An 18,831-nucleotide genomic window follows, 5' to 3' on the forward strand; every position below is an offset into this window, starting at 1 on the left:
AGAGATTTATTTTCCTTTTGAGATTTTTGACTTAAATACCCAAGTGTGTTGGTGCTCATTGTGAATTTTTGATAATAATAATTTCTAATTATATCTTTTAATATCTCATGTTCCTTTGTGTTTTCTGTCTTTGATGATTTTGATAGAATGATTCTGGACAATGAGAGCTCCAAAAAGAATATTTTATGTTACTAAACATTAAAGGGGCTCTCATAATTGAAGTAAATAACATGAATGCTTAGTAGGGAAGATTTGAGAAATATGGAGGTAACTTATTTCTTTATTTCTTTCACTTTATTTTCAAAGTGAATTTTTAAAAAACTAAAATTATAGAACCACACAGAGCTGACCCCAAAGTGCTACAACTATCAGGAAATTCTTTTTGACAGTTCTTTATGTTATAGAGTAAACGACACGGTTTTATGTATAAAAGGCAATATGCAGGTATCAATATGTGGTATGTAACAGATATGCAGAATTTAATGTTACAAAATTAAAATACAAGTATAATTTACAATGTTTATAATTACACATAAAAGAAGGAAAAAGACATGCTTGAAATTGCAAAAGTTAAAAGAAAGTTATTGTGTGATTCTTTTGTGGTATATAAAAGCAAAAATATCAAATAGTTGAGAATAATAATATGTTTATCCAGTACATTTGTATTTTTTAAAATATTAATTTTCTAGGTGATACATTTATTGATATTGTCCACCGAGGAGCTAAGTAGAAAAGTTAACAACATTGGTAGAAACTTTCAACCTCTGAATTGTTTGATATACTGTCCTCCAACATGAGCAGAGCTGTATTTACTTTGCTATTCTTAAACCGAGTTCCCAAATGTTCTTCCTTTGCTAATGTGGTTTCAGAGAGGGACATAAATCCAGAGTTGAATCAGATATTGCTAGTCCACTTTTCCCACTATAAAGGTGAGCGTATGAAAGTTTAGAACATATTGTTGTAAAAGTACCTACACAATATTTCTCTGCAGAAGACCCGTTGTCTGTGAGAAGCTGGGCAGTCTCCCACACTACAGATCTTGGTGTCCACTGTAGAGACTTACCTTGACTCACAGGGCTTCTTGCACAGGTGGTTTGATTTGGAGAACTGTGTTTGGCATCCTTCTGTGGAACCCTGAAAACCATCTCCTGAATCCTGGACCCAGAAGTTAGATGAGCACGCTGTGTACCGTGACTCCCCTACTCCTTCCATTTGATTCTCCTTTGGAGTTTCAGGGAAAACATTTGCTTATAAACCTTTCTCTGATCAGACTGAGAAGAACAGCAGATCCTGCCTAGACCAACCTTAAATGTATAAGAGGAAATGTATTTAATAAAAGAGACTTCTCCTTAAAGGTTAGAAAAGCAAAGATCCTATTTTGAAATCGCTTGGATAAACTTTCCTTTCTACTTTGAAGACGCCTATCTGATTTTGGAGTTTAGAAGTTCACATTCCTGTCACCTGTAGCGTGTAGCTCATATTTCGCAATTTAACCTTATCACAGGTTTCAGCGACTGTTTTAATTCTTTAGGCTTCAAGGAGACACCATGGGAGAAAGGACAGAAGAGACATTACAAACACTTCATTCTCCAGACGAAACAATCCCAGATTCTTTAGGTAAGTTTAAATGTAACAATGTTTATTAGAGTTTGTAGTGGCATTTCAAGACTAAAAAAAAAGAACAAGAAAGAAAGGAGGAAACTAAACCAGGTAAAATCAGTGGGATGCTGGTAAACATTAGCAACTGTTTCTCTCCGGAGAGGAAGCCCTCGTTTGTAGAGATTGGCGATTTCCCTGGTGTAAATGCTCCCACTCTGGCTGATTTCAAGCAACCAGACTGACTCGGCCATGGATTTTCCCAGTGTGGTCTGAACACATTTAACTCACCTCTGAATGAATCTTAAAAGCTGATTGAACAAAGGCAAGTTATAGATCACCATTTTTACAAAGCTTGAAACAAAAATGCTAAATAAGATATTCTTTAGGAAAAGTTGCATAAAGTCATAAAACTATATTTAACAAAGGGAATGATAAACCCCAAATAGGGTTTACCCTCCAGGAGAGGGTTTATGAAAGTTATTGGAAATGCTCTAATTCTTAAGTTAAGTGGGGTCTTGGGATGTTTATTTGTCATTATGCTTTGTGAAATAGATATATCATGTATTATATTTGCATATGAGACAGACTTTTACATCTCTTGTATTTGTATGTGTTTACACATATACTTTTTAATATGTCAAATATTACCTAATAACCATGAAAAATAAAGTGCTGTGGGAACATAAACCAATGGCAGGGTAGCATAATATGAGACATGATAAGTGTTTACATGAACTCAAATCTACAGCACTGATGATGCGGCGTGTTGCTATGATAGACTTTTAACCCTGACAATGGATGTTGAGCATTGTGAAGACAGCAGTACGAAGGACCTAGGCTGACCATTCCTTGACACCGAACTTAGCACTTGACATAGCCTGGCTTCTCAACAGATATTCTTGTGGCCCTTGACTTAGGCCATTCTTCTCTGACTAGCATTAAATTCTTTTTCTTCCATTCTACTCTAAGATGGAGTTAAAAGCAGCCTGCAGGAATGCTTCCATTCTCTGAGCCCCTAATTGTTTTTGAATTGCTTCTTGGGTGTTTATTCTTCTCACTTTAATTAGATTCTATGCTTCTGGAAGTTTTCTTGTGTTCCCCATCATGCCCAAAACAAAACCAGGCACAAAACAGATACTATTTAATTACTTGTCCATTAATGTTAAAATTGTATCAAAACTACTTCAATTCACTAAGCTTTACATATAGATCCTTCAGCAGTTACATTTACATACTTAATGATCATTGTAAGGATTTAAATTTCTTGGGAAATTATACAATGTATCAGTAATATGTTGACTACACTTTGTCCACTGGAAAAATTATATTCATTAAGTTTAAGCTTACATTGGTTCATTAAGCATTCACTGGTTTTAAGTTTTCTTGAAATGCTTACATCCCACATTCTTTACATTCAGATGTTAGTACGACCTAGTCAACAAATGGCACAATATGAATTTTTAGTTTAGTATTTTTTTTCTACTCAAGTTAGCCAAATCACTAAATCCAATAATTATCCAAATGCACTAATGTGATTTTTTTTTCCATGCATATACATCATAAGAACTCATTATAATTCCATAGCACATATTATTTATCATACTTGGTAAAATCTTGGGTGCAAAAATGTAGCCCCCATTCTTTTTTTTATTTATTATTATTTTTTTTATTAAATCATAGCTGTGTACATTAATGCAATCATGGGGTACCATGTGCTGGTTTTATATACAATTGGAAATATTTTCATCACACTGGTTAACATAGGCTTTCTGGCTTTTTCTTGGTTATTGTGTTAAAACATTTATATTCTACATTTACTAAGTTCCACATGTACCCTTGTAAGATGCACCTAGATTTTTGACAAAATTACTTTATCCTTTCATGTTTCACTTTCTTCTTTTCTAAAGTGAGGAGACGATAAATTCTATAATTTTTGCCAAGTTTAAAGACTCATTTCCCACCCACCCATGTGTGTGTATTTTTTGTTTGAGACACAGTCTCACTCTGTGCCCTGCGTGCCTTGGCATCACAGCTCACAGCAACCTCAAACTCTTGGACTTAGGCAATCATCTTGCTTCAGTCTCCCATGTAGGTGGCACAATAGGCGCCCTCACCATCCCCAGCTAATTTTTCTTTTTTCAGTAGAGATGGGGTTTCACTTTTGCTCAGGCTGTTCTCAAACCCCTGAAATCAGGCTATCCACCTGCTTCAGCCTCCTCCACATGTGACTTTTTAAAACCTCAGGGACATAATCACTTACGTTTTGAAAATCATGTATACTTACAAAACAAATTGCTCTGGAGTAGACAGAGTGAAATAGTGTGCACATAAGCCCCCACCAATTCATTGTTAATAAGCAAAGTACTCAGAGCACAAAAAAATGGAACTTATCCCTCTGAGCATTTAACACTAAGGTTTCTATTTCCCTGACTAGCTTGTTAGATTGATACCCAATTACTAGATACAAGCCATTGAGCAGGGTCCATTCAACTTAATAACTTTAAAAAATGGCCAGTTATGTAAAAGCGCAAATATTTTTGCAGCACTTTGTGGTTGTTTCTTTATGCCAAGCTGAGAAGACATTACCATCTTATAGATGTCACTGGACATGGAACCAAGAACCAGGGAAAAATTCAACCAAAACAGGAATAAACTATAAAAAGTTATCAATATTCTCTAGAATGTTCCTTTTGTTAAAAAATTAATATTGCCCTATGTTCAAGTAAATTCCATTAGAGAAAGAGTGATAGAAAATTATCTTTTTCTCTGTTTATAGAGCACCAGGTAGACTGCCTGGCATGTAGTATTTGTTGAGTAGATGAATACACAAATATACACATACAATAAATGGGTGAATGAATAAATTAATTCATAAATAATCAAACAGGATGACAATACTTCTTAACTACTCACTGAAAGGTACTTGAGCACCTACTTACAGTCTTTCTAACAAAAAATCCCCAGCAAAAACACAAAAGGGTGGATTTACTTGTCCTATATATGACAATAGTTTTCTTTGTAATATAGAATAAAATATTTTAATGTAATTTATTAAGTTAATATCCTATTCAAGAATTTCAACACATAAAACAGAAAAAATGAGTGAGGATTAAAATTATAGGAGCATATAGTCACCGTTTTGTAGTCTATAATTCAGCTTTGAAGTCCTTCAATTATGGTTAATTTGCATTGAAATCTAAAGACTTTATCTATTGTTATCTTTACAGCTGAATCTTAGGAGACAGGGATTCAAGTATTCTTTGCAAGTGGATTAATATTTTGAACTTGGTTATGGTTGGTTAAACCATAACCATTCTCATTGTCTAACATTATTTTATCAACTAAAATTTCTTTTACTTTTTAAATCTATGTTCCAAATCAAAGCCTGCATTTGCATCTAGATCAGTGGCTCTCAGCCTTCCTAATGCCTCCTAATGCCACGACCCTTTAATGCAGTTCCTTATGTTGTGGTGACCCCCACCCATAAAATTATTTTCATTGCTACTTCATAACTGTCATTTTGCTACTGTTATGAATCGTAATGTTAATATCTGATATGCAGGATGTATTTTCATTGTTATAAAGGGGTCGCGACCCACAGGTTGAGAACCGCTGATCTAGATAAACTATGTGCCCTGGGATTGAGCAGCTTTTCTTCTTGAATATGTAATTCTGAATTAGCAGCGATCGAAAGAGCTCTATGACTCAAAAGCAATGACTATGGATTTGTGCAAGTTTTCCATTATCTCCTTGGTCTTTGGTGGCCGTTAAGGTCTTAAAAATTTAATGTTCTGGCTTTCTTCCCGGAGTACACATTTTATGTAACATAAAAATCTGTCTCCATATACACATGAATCTAAAGGAAAATCTTCTATAGGGATTCAACGAGTCTCTCAAATATTGATAAATATAAGACATTGATTTTAAAATCCAGTGATTTAAAATACCTTCCTCATAACTGATTTTTTAATCTGAAAAAGGAGTTCAAACTCAGCCAATGAAAGTTGGCAGTCTGTGACATAGATTGTTTCTAGTTGCCCTGTACATCTACTCCTGTCCCAGAATTCCTTATAATCCATAGACATCCTTGTTGTAGAATTCATTTAATTTAGCAGCTATATTTATTTTATTTGCATATTTGAAAGTCACTACTTATCCACCCCTCCATTTATTCAGGCTGAGTATTTGCAACCTCTTCCTTGGTATATTAAAATGGAAAGTCTATCATTTAATTAAATTTAATAATATGCACCCTTTTCTGAATTCTTTTCAGAACTTTCCATCCATTTAAAGAGAGAAGAAAATAGTAGCTAAATTATGTAGCTTGGAAAAATATATAATTGATGGATAAAACAAATAAATATAAAATTATGAAACAAAAAAGGATATTAAATATAAATGTGTGCCAACAATTAGCTAAGGAATATGCCAAAAATGTTGCTTTATTTGCATAACTATAGCTCTTGTATATTCCTGACTATTTTGTGTCTTCTGCATTAGAAATACTTATCATTTTTCTTATCTTTAAGCTAAACGAGTATTGTTTTAACGAATATTGTTTCATGTTCTACCTCACAAATACTATTATTTTTCCAACAATCAGTTTATGTGACTATAATTTCTTTATCTAAAAAAAATAAAACTAGATTCTTTTCCTGGGACTGAAGCTTTAATGGAGGAAGGTGAAGGGTTTGAGAAGGCATCTGACTTCACAGGACCTGTAAGTATATTCATCTACTTATTTTTTTAAATCTCTAAAATCAATGCATATTGCTGATCAGAAAGTCTAAAAGGAATAGAAAACAGCATTTTTTACATAAAATAATGCTTTCAGGTGTGTATATTGTATTCCCACATGGTTACACGGAATGGTGGCATCAGTAAGTAACCATCTTTATTGCGGGTCTACAGCAAGGCAGTCTGAAGCTCTTTCAGTGGTTGGGGAGACCTAACTTCTCCCACCTCATTCATGTTGTTTGCTTGTGCGCATGAATATTTTAAAACATTATGAGCTGACATTTTAAACTTCCATTAGGTGAATTATGCAAATATTGGTAGAAAAATAAATGTTTGCGTATTACTTAAGCATGCTGTTTTTAGGTGTGAAGTGCTGGAGATATTTTTGTTAAACTGTATCTCTTCAGTAGCGAATGTTGGGAGGAAACCATTCGGATTATTTTTTTCTTTTTCTTTTTTGATTGTAAAACATACTTTCATCTAATCACTTCTAATGATAATTGTATTATAAGACAAATCACATGTGCACAAAAAATAATTTTTTAAAATACATTCTTCCTTGTGATTCCCTTTTGTCGTCTATGGACCCTCTCTGTGACAAAATTCCATTCTTTGAATTGTATTAATAATTACGTTATAAAAAATGTATGTTCATTAGAAAACCTACCTTCTTCTTTTTCCAAATTTTCTTGATTATACCTGAACTTTTAATTTTCCTTATGTATTATTCAAGTAATTTTTTTCAACTTCTGCAAAACTTAAACAAAAATTTGATTGACATAATATTTGAACCTATACAGCTAGACAGAAGGAATAAGCTTTATAGCATTGGAAGATAGCTATAGTTAATAATAATAATATACAGATTCAAATAGCTAGAGGGATATTAAATGTTTCTAAATAAAGAAATAATAAATATTTGATATGATGAATATGCTAATTAGCCTGATCTGATCACTACAGTATATGTATTACAACACCACTATGTACCCCATAAATAGGCTGAAAAATTTTAATGCAATTTTAAGTTATAAGAATAAATGCAAAAGAATCGGAAATCTCTGCATATGTCCTAAATACAGTTTTTTTTTGGCAGTTTTTGGCAGGGGCTGGGTTTGAACCCACCACCTCCAGCATATGGGGCCGGTGCCTTACTCCTTGATCCACAGGTGCCGCCCCTAAATATAGTTTATATAAGATTCTGAGTTACTACAAAAATGACTAATGCAACCTTGCATTGTCTTAAACATAATATTTGATGGGGTCTGTATGTTTCTATATTCTTTGTATTAGTTTGCCAGGATTTCTGTAACAAAGTAGCACAGACTGGGCAGCTTAAACAACAACAATTTATTTTCTCAAAATTATGGAGGCAGCAGTCCAAGCTCAAAGTGTTGTCAGGGCTGGTTTCCTCTGAAGTCTCCCTGTCTACCTTGTCGACGGCTGTCTTTTCCCTGTCCCTTCTTCCCCATGTACATGTCCATGACCTGATCTCTTCCTGTCACCAGTAATGCATCACCAATATCACCAGGGAGACTGCATTAGTCCCCAACCTGATAACCTGATTTAACTTAATTACCTCTTTAAAGATCTTGGGGCTAGGACATCAGCATATGAATTTTAAGGGGACATAATTCAGTCCATAACACTCTGTGATGAGATTACATTACTTGAAAAATTATTTAGACCACAGGGTTTAGTTAAAGGTACTACATTTTTCAATGTAGTTTATAATGAAATTAATTTTAAAAATTATTGATGAAATTAATGCATCTCTGCTTGTATGTTATTTTCTTACTGCATTTTCCTCAACTCTACTTAAAATTTTGCATTTCCCATCTGTATTTTTTATGTAGTACTTATGATCTCTAGCCTGCCGTTTACTCATTTGTTCCATTTATTGCCGACCTTTTTACTGTAACGGAAGGTGTAGAATTCCTGCCCTTTTTGTTTTTCCTCTTCTGCATCCCCAGAAGAGCACCTGGGATGATAGCAGGCCCACACTTCACGTAAGGTGAATGAAAGATGTAGTTTAGCAATAATTTCTCACCATGGATGAAAACTATACTCTCTCTTATTATGAAATGACAGAATCTTTGAAATAGAAAGAACCCTGGTGAGCATCTGGTTTAGCCTTTCCTCTTCCTTTCCAAGCTGCAGTCACAACTCCGCCCAATGCCTGACTCCACAGATGAGGAAACAGAAACTCAGAGCAGCTCAGGAACTGGACCAGCGTCCCAGAGCTGAGAGACCAGCGATGTCGGGAGAGGGCACTGGTCCATTTCCCTTGTACTGTGCCTCCTTGACCTTTCTAGTGTTTCTCATTTCTCTTAGAGACCCTTTATTCCTATCTATTAGGTATTTTCTTCCATTCCTCACAACCATTAGTCCTAATTCTATTCCTGGAGTGATATCTAATCCTTCTTACACTTAACTGATGTTCAGATATTACAAGCCATCAGCATGTCCCGTTTGAGAACTTGAATTTTTCAATATGTTCCTTTAACCAATTCCAGAAAAATGACTTGCTTATTTGTTCTTTTAACCAATTCTTCTTACATTTTATAGTTTTCAAAGATTTTAATATCTTTGATGCTCTCTCTGAACACATCCTTATTTGCCAAGTCCCTGGTAACATGTATTATGACACAACCAAATCCAGGGTTCTAAATAGTGTTTCCACATCTTAGAGTATAATGGGGCATATGAATGGGAAAAATATTATTTTTGGATTATAACCTATTGCTGCATTACTTTTCTTTTCTTTTCTTTCTTTCTTTCTTTTTTTTTTTTTTTTTGAGACAGAGTCTCACTATATCATCCTTGGTAGAGTGCCGTGGCATCACAGCTCACAGCAATCTCAAACTCTTGGGCTTACATGATTCTCTTGCCTCAGCCTCCCAATAGCTGGGACTACAGGCGCCCACTACAATGTCCAGCTATTTTGTTGTTGTTGTTGTTGTTGTTGTTGTTGTTTAGCAGACCCGGGCTGGGTTCGAACCCACCAGCCCCAGTGTATGTGGCCGATGCCACTGAACTATGGGCGTGGAGCCAATTTCTTTTGCTTAAGGAATGTTTTTACCAGTTACAAAAGTTAGTATGTCTCCATAATCTCATGATGATAAAAATGTGTTATCATTTAGGTTGTGATAATTTCTCATTCATCACTTTCTGCAAAGATTTGTTGTATCAGCTGTAAATTACATCAAAGTTCATATGCCCCATTCCTAAATAGATACTATTCGATTATTTTTATAATTGCTTTCTTAAATCAAAATATAGCCTATCCATAGAATTTGGTTTTCTTAATAATACTTAATGACCCAAAGAATAAAAGAGAAATGAGCTGCATTTGATCAAACATTTTCTAAGTGATTTCAAACTAACACTTAATTTTGCTTTCTTTCCACATAGTGTTCTTCCAGGGGGAAAAAACTTGCTATCACTCAATTTTGTTTGTTTTTGTTGATCTTCCATTAAATTTTAAATTCTTGAAAATTCTCCAATCTCATTTGGTATCAAATTACCTTTTTAAATTTTTTTGGAAATCAACAGGATAAAAACAACACACAAATCAATGAACAAATGCCAGGACCTTGAACAGGACAATTTCTGGATGGCGACTGCTTTAACTATGAGGAAAATACAGATTAAAATGAAAATTAATTACATTAGAATAAGGATGGTTGAGATGCATATTCCCTGAGCATACTCCTGTAGTGTTTTCTTAGGATGATATTTTTAGTACTTAAGGAGAAAATTGTCACTTTATCTAAATGTTAATAAGAATTGGAGCAAAAACAGAACTTTTTTCCTTTATTACTACAAGGAATACCAAATACTTCAGAATAAATTTTGAGTCATATCCTGCAAAAATATAAACAGGCCACAAATGTCGAAAATCATTTAGAGTAGTTTCAACACATGCTATTTGCAAACTTTCCATGTTGGGTGTTGTATATTAGGAAGAGGATAACAGACTCTTGGAAACTGTTTTCCTTAGTGGCTTACCCTGTGCTTGGAATATTTCTCATTTTGTGAATATTTAAGTGAGGTAAAGGCAACATTTAGATTTGGGATTTTATCCTCCCTCAAATAAGCAAGTCATTTTTCCGGAATTACTCTCTCCTCCTCTCTTCTCTGGAAGCCTCTTCGTATATCTACAGGTTGAATTTGTTAGTTAAATCCATTTATTAATAATAAACCAACAAAAGGAAAATCCCAAAAAAGAAAGTACCAAGCAGTAGTATTGACTATGATGTTTTACCTTCATAAATAGAAAACAGAATCTTTTTACAGAAATGATTGATGAAAACAATATCATGCTTTTCAAATTTCATATTTCCTATGATTCTCTTAATCTTAAAAAGTGTATTTTGTTCTAGAAGTATTAAACATGTAGGTAGAAAGGGAAGCTGAAAAAGGAAGAAGAAAGGCATTTACCATTAACATCTCATGATTTTTTCCTTGTAAATGTAAAACAATTATTTTATTAATTATTCACTAATGACTAGCCCATCATAACGTGACTCCCACAGATTTTATGTGATTTTTGTGCTAGAAGTAGAAGAAAAATCTAAAGATTTCTGTGGACAATATTTCTTAAAACGCTCAGGAGATACTCAGAGTTACCTTTTTAGGACATTTTCCTTCTGGAGAGTTTTATCTGCTTGGGGAGATATGTAAACTTACCTAGAATAATAATAGTAGGAATAACATTACATGTTTGCATAGTACTTTTTAATTATTAAGTGCTTTGCATACTTTTTATTTGAGACAGAGACTCACTCTATTGTAGGGGGCCAGCCCCCTCATACAACCTGTGGGCATCCCAAAGACTTGGCAGTGACAAGAGAATGAAAGAAATAAAGACAAGGGACAAGATAGGTTTTAAAAAGAGTGGGCCCAGGGGACCACCAGCACCTAATGCAGGGTTAACTCAGTATTTATTACCCACATTATCTCCAAATTACCAAATGAAAAGTCACAAAAAGGCTCTATGAATCTTCATTCTCACATACTTACAATTTCAGCTAAGCTACTTTTTAACTTTTGTAACTACTTTACTCCACCAAAGCCATTTGTAAAATAAGGAACTGGGACACAGTTCATAGATCAAGGAACAAGACTTAGAAGCAATATGCGAGAAGAGATGGCAGGTTTGACCACGCACACTGTGTCCATAGGAGGCAATTAAGTCTCCAGGTCCTTTCAGGCAGACAGGCTCACACCAAACTTATTTTGGGAGTGGGGGCTTGGGAGGGCGGGAGAAAGAAGTTGTTCTTCATATTTTAATCCCACCAGAGTGTTTTTCTTTTGTTGAGAGCCTGAAGCACGTGTTGCTTCCAGCACACCTCTAAAGGGCTGGTTGCCCCTAGAGACCTTTCTTTGTACCGGCTCTCTGTAGGGGAAAGGCCAGGCCTCAGCAAGACAACTCTTGTCTTTATTCCAAGGCCTGTGCTGCTGCTGTTCAGCAGACTTTTGGGGCTCCCCAAATGCACTGTGGTCTTCCTGCAGACATACTCTCTTCAGGATCCATGTCTTCTGTCTTTCCTTTATCCTTTTTCTTATAATCCACATCCCTTGACTGATCCTTATCAACAAAAACATTTCATAAAAATTCAGTGTATGTAAGTACTTCAAAAAGATGCTCTCTCTGTTTCTACTCCCTCGACCTTGTTCTCCCACATTTCCACCTACACTCTGTTGCCCTCTGTAGAGTGCTATAGCTTCATAACTCACAGCAACCTCAAACTCTTGACCTCAAGCTATTCTCCTCTCTCAGGCTTGCAAGTAGCTAGGACTAAAGGCACCCTCCACACACCTAGCTAGTCTTTCCTACTTTTAATAGTGATGGGGTCTAGCTCTTCCTCAGGCTGATCTTAAACTCCTGAGCTCAAGCAATCCACCCGTTTTGGCCTTCCGGAGTACTAGGATTACAGGTGTGAGCCACTGTCCCCAGCCTCACTTTCTCACTTTGCATACTTAATATCAGTGGTCTCTGAATTTTGTAATTCCTGTCACTTAACACTTTTTTCCTAGACTACCCTTCTGTGAAGTTAAGTAGTACTTACTTAGTTCCAGGTGAGCATAATGAGTTTCCCAAAGATCTTATGATTTGCCCCAGGTCACAAAGACAGGGCAGGACTAAAAACTTGTATTTTTCTGTGCCCAGACTCTCTTTCACAGAACTCATACAATTATTACTTATTTGCAAATACGTATTATGTACTGAGTCACTATTAAATAGCACATGCAATATAAAAGGGGCAAAAACTAGGCCATTATCAGTAAGCAGTATCAAAGATAGATCATTCAGTGGATTAGGCAGGTAGTGAAAACCAAGAGCTTGAGGTTGATCATAGGTAGATTTTTATGAGAGCAAGGAATCAGTCCATTTTAATGTAAGAGCTTGGGCTAGCTGTAATCCCTCACACCTGAGAGCGACGTGACAAGAAGGGGATCCTGAAACTGGGAAGGACAGAGAAAGAAGGCAAAAAGGTACAAAATACGTGTTCAAGAAAAAACTTCCTGTGTCAAACTTGAGCCAAAAGTTAGAGACTCTGGTGATTCTGGAATTATCTTGGTAGAATATCTGCTTCGTTAGATTGGAGGCAAAGTTTTGTGACTTTTATTCTTGCTAGATATTGTACTTTTTGATCAGTAAATGAAACACTCCATTTGTTGATGCTTTTTGACAAGTGGATGGCTTTTTTTCCTCTTCACTCTTCCCAGATTCTTTCTACTTCGACTCACAAATAGCAAGGTTTGGATCTGATTGTGAGAAGATGGAATTTTCTACACATCTCCCCAAGATCATGGGGATATGAACTTTAAAAGAATGAATTTGGATAAGATGCAAAAGTAATACTCTTTTGGTAACAACTGTAATTGGAAAATCAAGATAAGAAAGCATCTGTGCACCTATCTCCTGTAACACATACCACCAACATAGAATTTCAGCAAGTTTTCACAGGGGGACACTGTTCCTAAATGAATTTCTTTTACAAGAAAGAATTAGGTAAATAGTTTTTGTTAACTTTTCAGAATTTGGTTCAGTCTATGCCGTACTTAGGTCAACAGACTGACCTGATTTCTATTTTCTGTCTGAAGGTTACTTAGCAGAATGGAATCCTCTCATAACAAATCCCAGGCGCTTTGGGGAATTATGTTAAAAGAGGAATTTCATTACGCACAATGAACATTGATTGCTAAGACTTATGGAAAGTTTGGCAATCTGCTGAAATCATATGACTTTTCACAAGAAGCAAGTTGCACAAATGCCTTTTCTTTCTTTTCTCCTCCAACCTGCATAGTGTTTTGAGGCCAGTCGTGTCCCCTTGGAGACTCATCCTTCCATCTTATTTCTTCTTTCCCAGATCTTTCCCCTTTCTCTTGTAAGGCGTCTATAAAAAGGTCTATACATTTGAAAGAAATATATTTACAAAATTATCACTTAGGCTTGACAACAAGCATCAAAATAAATTATACCCATACCATTCCAGTGTAAAGTACGAGTGAGGAATAATTTTTTAGTGGACCTTTAGACTATTAATTTACCTATGAATTTTGATACTGTCGCTTTATATCTAATTTCTTAGTAATATTGTGTTACTCCCACCACGAAACCCTCCCCCTATAAAAATGTCCTGTTTCATCACCCTCTCAACTTGACATTTTAAATGTTTCCAATAAAACATGCTCCAAATTCTTTTTCATACTCAAGTCTAATTTTATGGGAAGTACATTGTATTTTAGAGATTTTATCATTTCTATGTAAATTCATTTAAAGAGTTGGGCAACAGAAGCAATGTTGAGTGAATGAGTTGATGAACAAATTGCAATTTTTTTCTTACATCGTATATCTGTCATGGAAAAATAGGCACACAACTAGCATTTATAGAATTAAAGCCAAACAGATTTCAACTTGGACTCTTGAAAATGAAAAAGAAAAGACATGAATGTTCGTTATCATCTCCTCAAATAGAATTAATAAATTATGGTGAATTTTGCCTCTTGAAAGATGGTGTTGGCAAATTGCTGGCAGCTAATTGTAGCAATGAATTTTCTGCTAAAGAACAGTGATTAGTACACATTTTGTTCAACCCCAAAGGTTTTCATTATTTTTTTTCCTTCCTGTCTGTGGAATTTTTGGTAGGCTTTTCTGACTCAGAGGTCTAGGATGCCAATAAAACTGCTTGACACTAATGCAATAGTAGGCGAGCTATCTAACCGAATTTTGGAATGTGGTGGGATTTTTTCCTTCTGACATTTTAGGTCTATTGGTTTGCAGCACGTTGAGGATGGAAATGTTTGCCCAAACTATGCAAATATTACTTTTTAAAACATCTATGAGTTTTGAAAATGTAACTTCTAAATGTCACATTTACACAGAGAAAAACGGCCTAACATGATAAAGAATGACATAATAAATGTTTAAACATTGATTGTGGCTTTGGTAATTAATTCTGTACCTTTACATAATATTGTCATTTCTCCATTCTTAAAAGCATGACATTATTTCTTGCAATCAGTTAAATAATGCACTTAATTTCGAAGATAATGAGAAGGAAGAAAGGCCTAATATGCATTGATACAGAACAAGTACAGCTGATTTCTAGGCAAATAATACCCAAGAATATGTGTGACAGCCTGAAATCCTAATCAGTCCCTTAATTCTTCTAGTTACGATGGGCAAAAAGAAAATATACAGGATATTTTGACATTTTCGGTATTTTGAAGTTATTGCTTATTCTTTATTAAAGTCATTGTCAGCTGCTAAAACTTTCATTCGATTGGTATTTAAATAGGCTGAAGAGGAGGAACAGCAATATGGATTGTTTGCGTTGGGAGGTAAAGCCCGCAGCGCTGATGAATTATGCAGGGTGTGTGCTGGGAAGCACATCAAGTCGATATTCAGCCCCATAGTGGGAACAGAAAAACATTAAGTTCCCCGCAAAGGAGTTTCCCTCACGTGTCCATCTTTTTCAACTAAGAAGACCACATAGGTTATATAAAATGTCTGGATTTAGAGTGCTTCCCTACAGAAGCCTAGACATTTCTGGGGTTCTTTTCACCTCTCTACCACGTCAATCTAATCAAGATCAATCTTTTTTTGCTTATTTGCACCTGTGGCTCAGTGAGTAGGGCGCGGGCCCCATATACCAAGGGAGGTGAGTTCAAACCCAGCCCTGGCCAAACTGCAACCAAAAGATAGCTGGGTGTTGTGGCAGAAGCCTGTAATCCCAGCTACTCGGGAGGCTGAGGCAAGAGAATCGCTTAAGCCCAGGAGTTGGAGGTTGCTGTGAGCTGACACCACAGCACTCTATTGAGGGTGATAAAGTGAGACTCTGTCTCAAAAAAGAAAAAGTGTTCCAATAGTCTGAGTCTCAGCAATGTACTGACTCAAATAAACTGAATAGAATATAACATATTCCTGCTGTTCTCTTGGCTTAACATATTGCCTATTAAAAGAACGTTTGGGAAATCATTATTTTAGCAACTACATGTTTGAAAAGGTTTTGACTATTAGGTCATATTGAATGAAAATTCCTTTTATAAGAAATTGAACTCTTTATATTATGCTTTTTCTTACATTACATAATGAGTTTACGCATGTGAGATTTTTTTATAAACCTAACTTTAATGGCTGTGCATTATGTAGCTTTAGCTGTTTTAATATCTATTAGACCAAATATCCTCTAATTATTCAGCTTTTAAAGTTTAAGACTTTAATTCTAATGTCAAATTATAACATAGAGTTGCCATACTGGAATTAATGTTGGGGGTTGAGGTTGGATATTTCCAATTATTTTGTCCCAGGCTACGGATGACTAAGCACTGGTGACAGAGAAGGCGGGACCTCAGGATTCCTGGCCTTCTGGTAATTGGCTGACGTCTCATTCTGTGCAAATGGCCTATTCCAGGGCCCCCTGTGTGTTGTGCAAATATTGTTATTTCCTATGTTTATTTTGATGTGAAAAAGGCTGGAAAACACTGGCTTAGGTTGCTTCTGAGATTTGGGGCTTAGAAATAATGCTTTGGAGAATAACTATGCACAAAAATTAGCCAGAGTCTCAGCTGCTTTCCTCAGGATAAATTCCTTAAAGAGTTAAAGTGTATGAACTATTTTAAAGATCTTGATTGTTGATACACGTACATTCCATAAGAAGGCTATTTGGCATGTTTACCAGGAATTTCTCAAATTTTTATCAGAATTAAATATTTACTTAAAACACAGATGAAAAGCAAATTAAAAACAAACAAACAAATAAAAAACCCAAATCAATTCATTGTGTTGATTAATACAAAATGAAATCTTTTTGCCCTTGAAGTTGGATTTCTCTGTTTACTTGTAAATTTCTTCAATTAGTGAAAAATAATTTTTACATGTATTTATTAGACCTGTCCATTACTTTTTTATAAGTTATTTTTTCTGTATTGCTGGTCCTATTTCTTCTGGGGTGTTTGTTTTCTTGCTTGTATCCGTTATCTATTAAAAATAATGACTTGTATCATTTCATATTTGTGGTAAATATTTTTAGTAATTTTTCTGTTTATGATAGTATTTTTATTACACAGAAGATATACTTTTCTTTCTAATTTCTTTCATTCCCTTCTACATAGTTTTCTGTCTCTAACATTAAATAAATATTCACCTAAACGTTCTTTCCATTTTCCCTTTGAATTCTTCAATCAATTTTGAGTTTATTTTGGTAGTTATTGTAAGGTGAGGCTCGAAACATGTATTTTCGAATAAAATTTATTAGTGTCATTTGTTTTTAAGAATTTAGCCCTTCCATATTAGTTTGAACTTTTTCTTATTTTAATTACTATTTATAATATTGTTGCAACTAGTATTTATTGAATCTTAGTTCTTAGTTTTTGCCGGGTACTTTACAAACATCTTCCCTTTTTCCTTGCCAATAGATCTTACTTACTACCCAACTGATATGTGGGAAATGTAAGATTGAGGGAGATGTGATAGCTTGTCTTAAGTCACTCAGTTTGTAAACCAGGGAGCCAGGATTGGGCCTACCCCAGGTAGTCCAAATATAGGATCTGCTCACTTAACCACTTTATCATCTGGGCATCAGAGAGTTGGCCTTTAACTTGTATGCTATTTCTGTTTTAGTTACTGTTTATTTTTACATGTCCTCCCTTTTCTTCTTCTTTTGCAAAATCAAAAAATTTCATCATCAAACAATAACTAGCTGTTTTTTCATCTCAACCCTGAAAGATGAGTTCTTGTGTAATTTTTTGAAACACATGGCGTAGCATCTTAACATTTCAAGAGACGCTCAGTAAAGCTTTTGGAAGACTATGAACACTGATTCATTCGTTTCTGTAGAAAATTTATTCTAGACTACTTCATCTAGTGATTTTTATAGTCTCTGAAGTAAAGCTTAAATAATACTCACAAGAATCTTAGAAATTAGAGGGAAGGGCTGAAATCTTAACTTCTGGCCATTTTGTTCAGTGTTTTGGGACATCTGGATTCAGAAATAACACCAGCTTCTCTGAGAAAAAGGAAGCTGAGTAATCTGAAAGTAAATATCTCTCCAGGATGGCACAACTAGAGCAAACGATGTGTATTTCTTAAGAATTTTAAATCAGATGTCTGTATTTATTTCACTTAAATCTAAATTTCTGGGACTTGTCTGTCATTTCCTGTTAAGCTTTTTTGTGTTTATTAGGAAAGTATTTGCATTCCAATAGTTAAGAGTATAATCATACTCTAAAAAAGGAATTTCTGGAAAGATAACTTTATCAAGAAAAAAAATACTGAGGTTTTTTTTTTTTTAACTAAGAGACAAACTTCAAATGATGTCACGATAAAGTCATCAAAGAATGATCAGACATGTGTACTTGGGGACCGCGAAAGTTGAGAAATGGACATGTTGAGTCTCATCTTCGAGGAGGAAGGCACAAGAATGTCCCAGTCTCTAGGACTTGCAGCAGAAGGACTGGTCAAACGAGAGCAAATAGAATACAGACCTTGGAAGCACAAGTCATTAACTTCTGCCAGGACACATTTCCTTACGCTTGCGTGTTCCTGTGGCTCTCCCACTGGAGGCCAAAGCAGTGATGAGCAGGGGGAAATTAATATAATGCTTTGGTGGATTTGCTTTACTAGATTGTATTTCTGGAAGATGACAGGACGAATGAACGCTCCCCGACTCTAATTTTGCTTACAGTGTCTCTGTGCCCAACACATCTACCTCCAACTGCCTTTGTCTTTTTTATCCCTTTCTTCTGGCCAATCTCCCTCAGCCCTCTTTTAGAAACTTTTTCCTACAAAATACCATCATTATTTCCCCCTGGACACTACCCTCCATCTCTTTTCCACTTCCACTCTGGGTCAAGGCAGTCAGACTCACCGTTTCAACATTTCTATACCATTCTGTTTGAATTGATTTGTCTATATTGACCATCCAACCTAGAATTCCTGTCTGGTGGATAAGAGGATGGATACAGGCTACTTCAGGATATCAG

At 35.2% G+C, this 18,831-nt stretch overlaps 1 protein-coding gene across 1 annotated transcript in view; it reads left to right on the forward strand.

Annotated features, from left to right (window-relative positions):
* Positions 1 to 18,831, forward strand: part of C13H8orf34 (chromosome 13 C8orf34 homolog) — a 408,836-nt gene that overhangs the window by 318,951 nt on the left and 71,054 nt on the right. Inside the window, 2 exon segments of the mRNA XM_053559485.1 lie at positions 1,532 to 1,617; positions 6,246 to 6,319. Of these exon segments, the coding sequence (XP_053415460.1) occupies positions 1,532 to 1,617; positions 6,246 to 6,319 (160 nt within the window).

This window comes from Nycticebus coucang, chromosome 13 (genome assembly GCF_027406575.1).
Source record: "Nycticebus coucang isolate mNycCou1 chromosome 13, mNycCou1.pri, whole genome shotgun sequence".
Classification (NCBI taxonomy): Eukaryota; Metazoa; Chordata; class Mammalia; order Primates; family Lorisidae; genus Nycticebus; species Nycticebus coucang.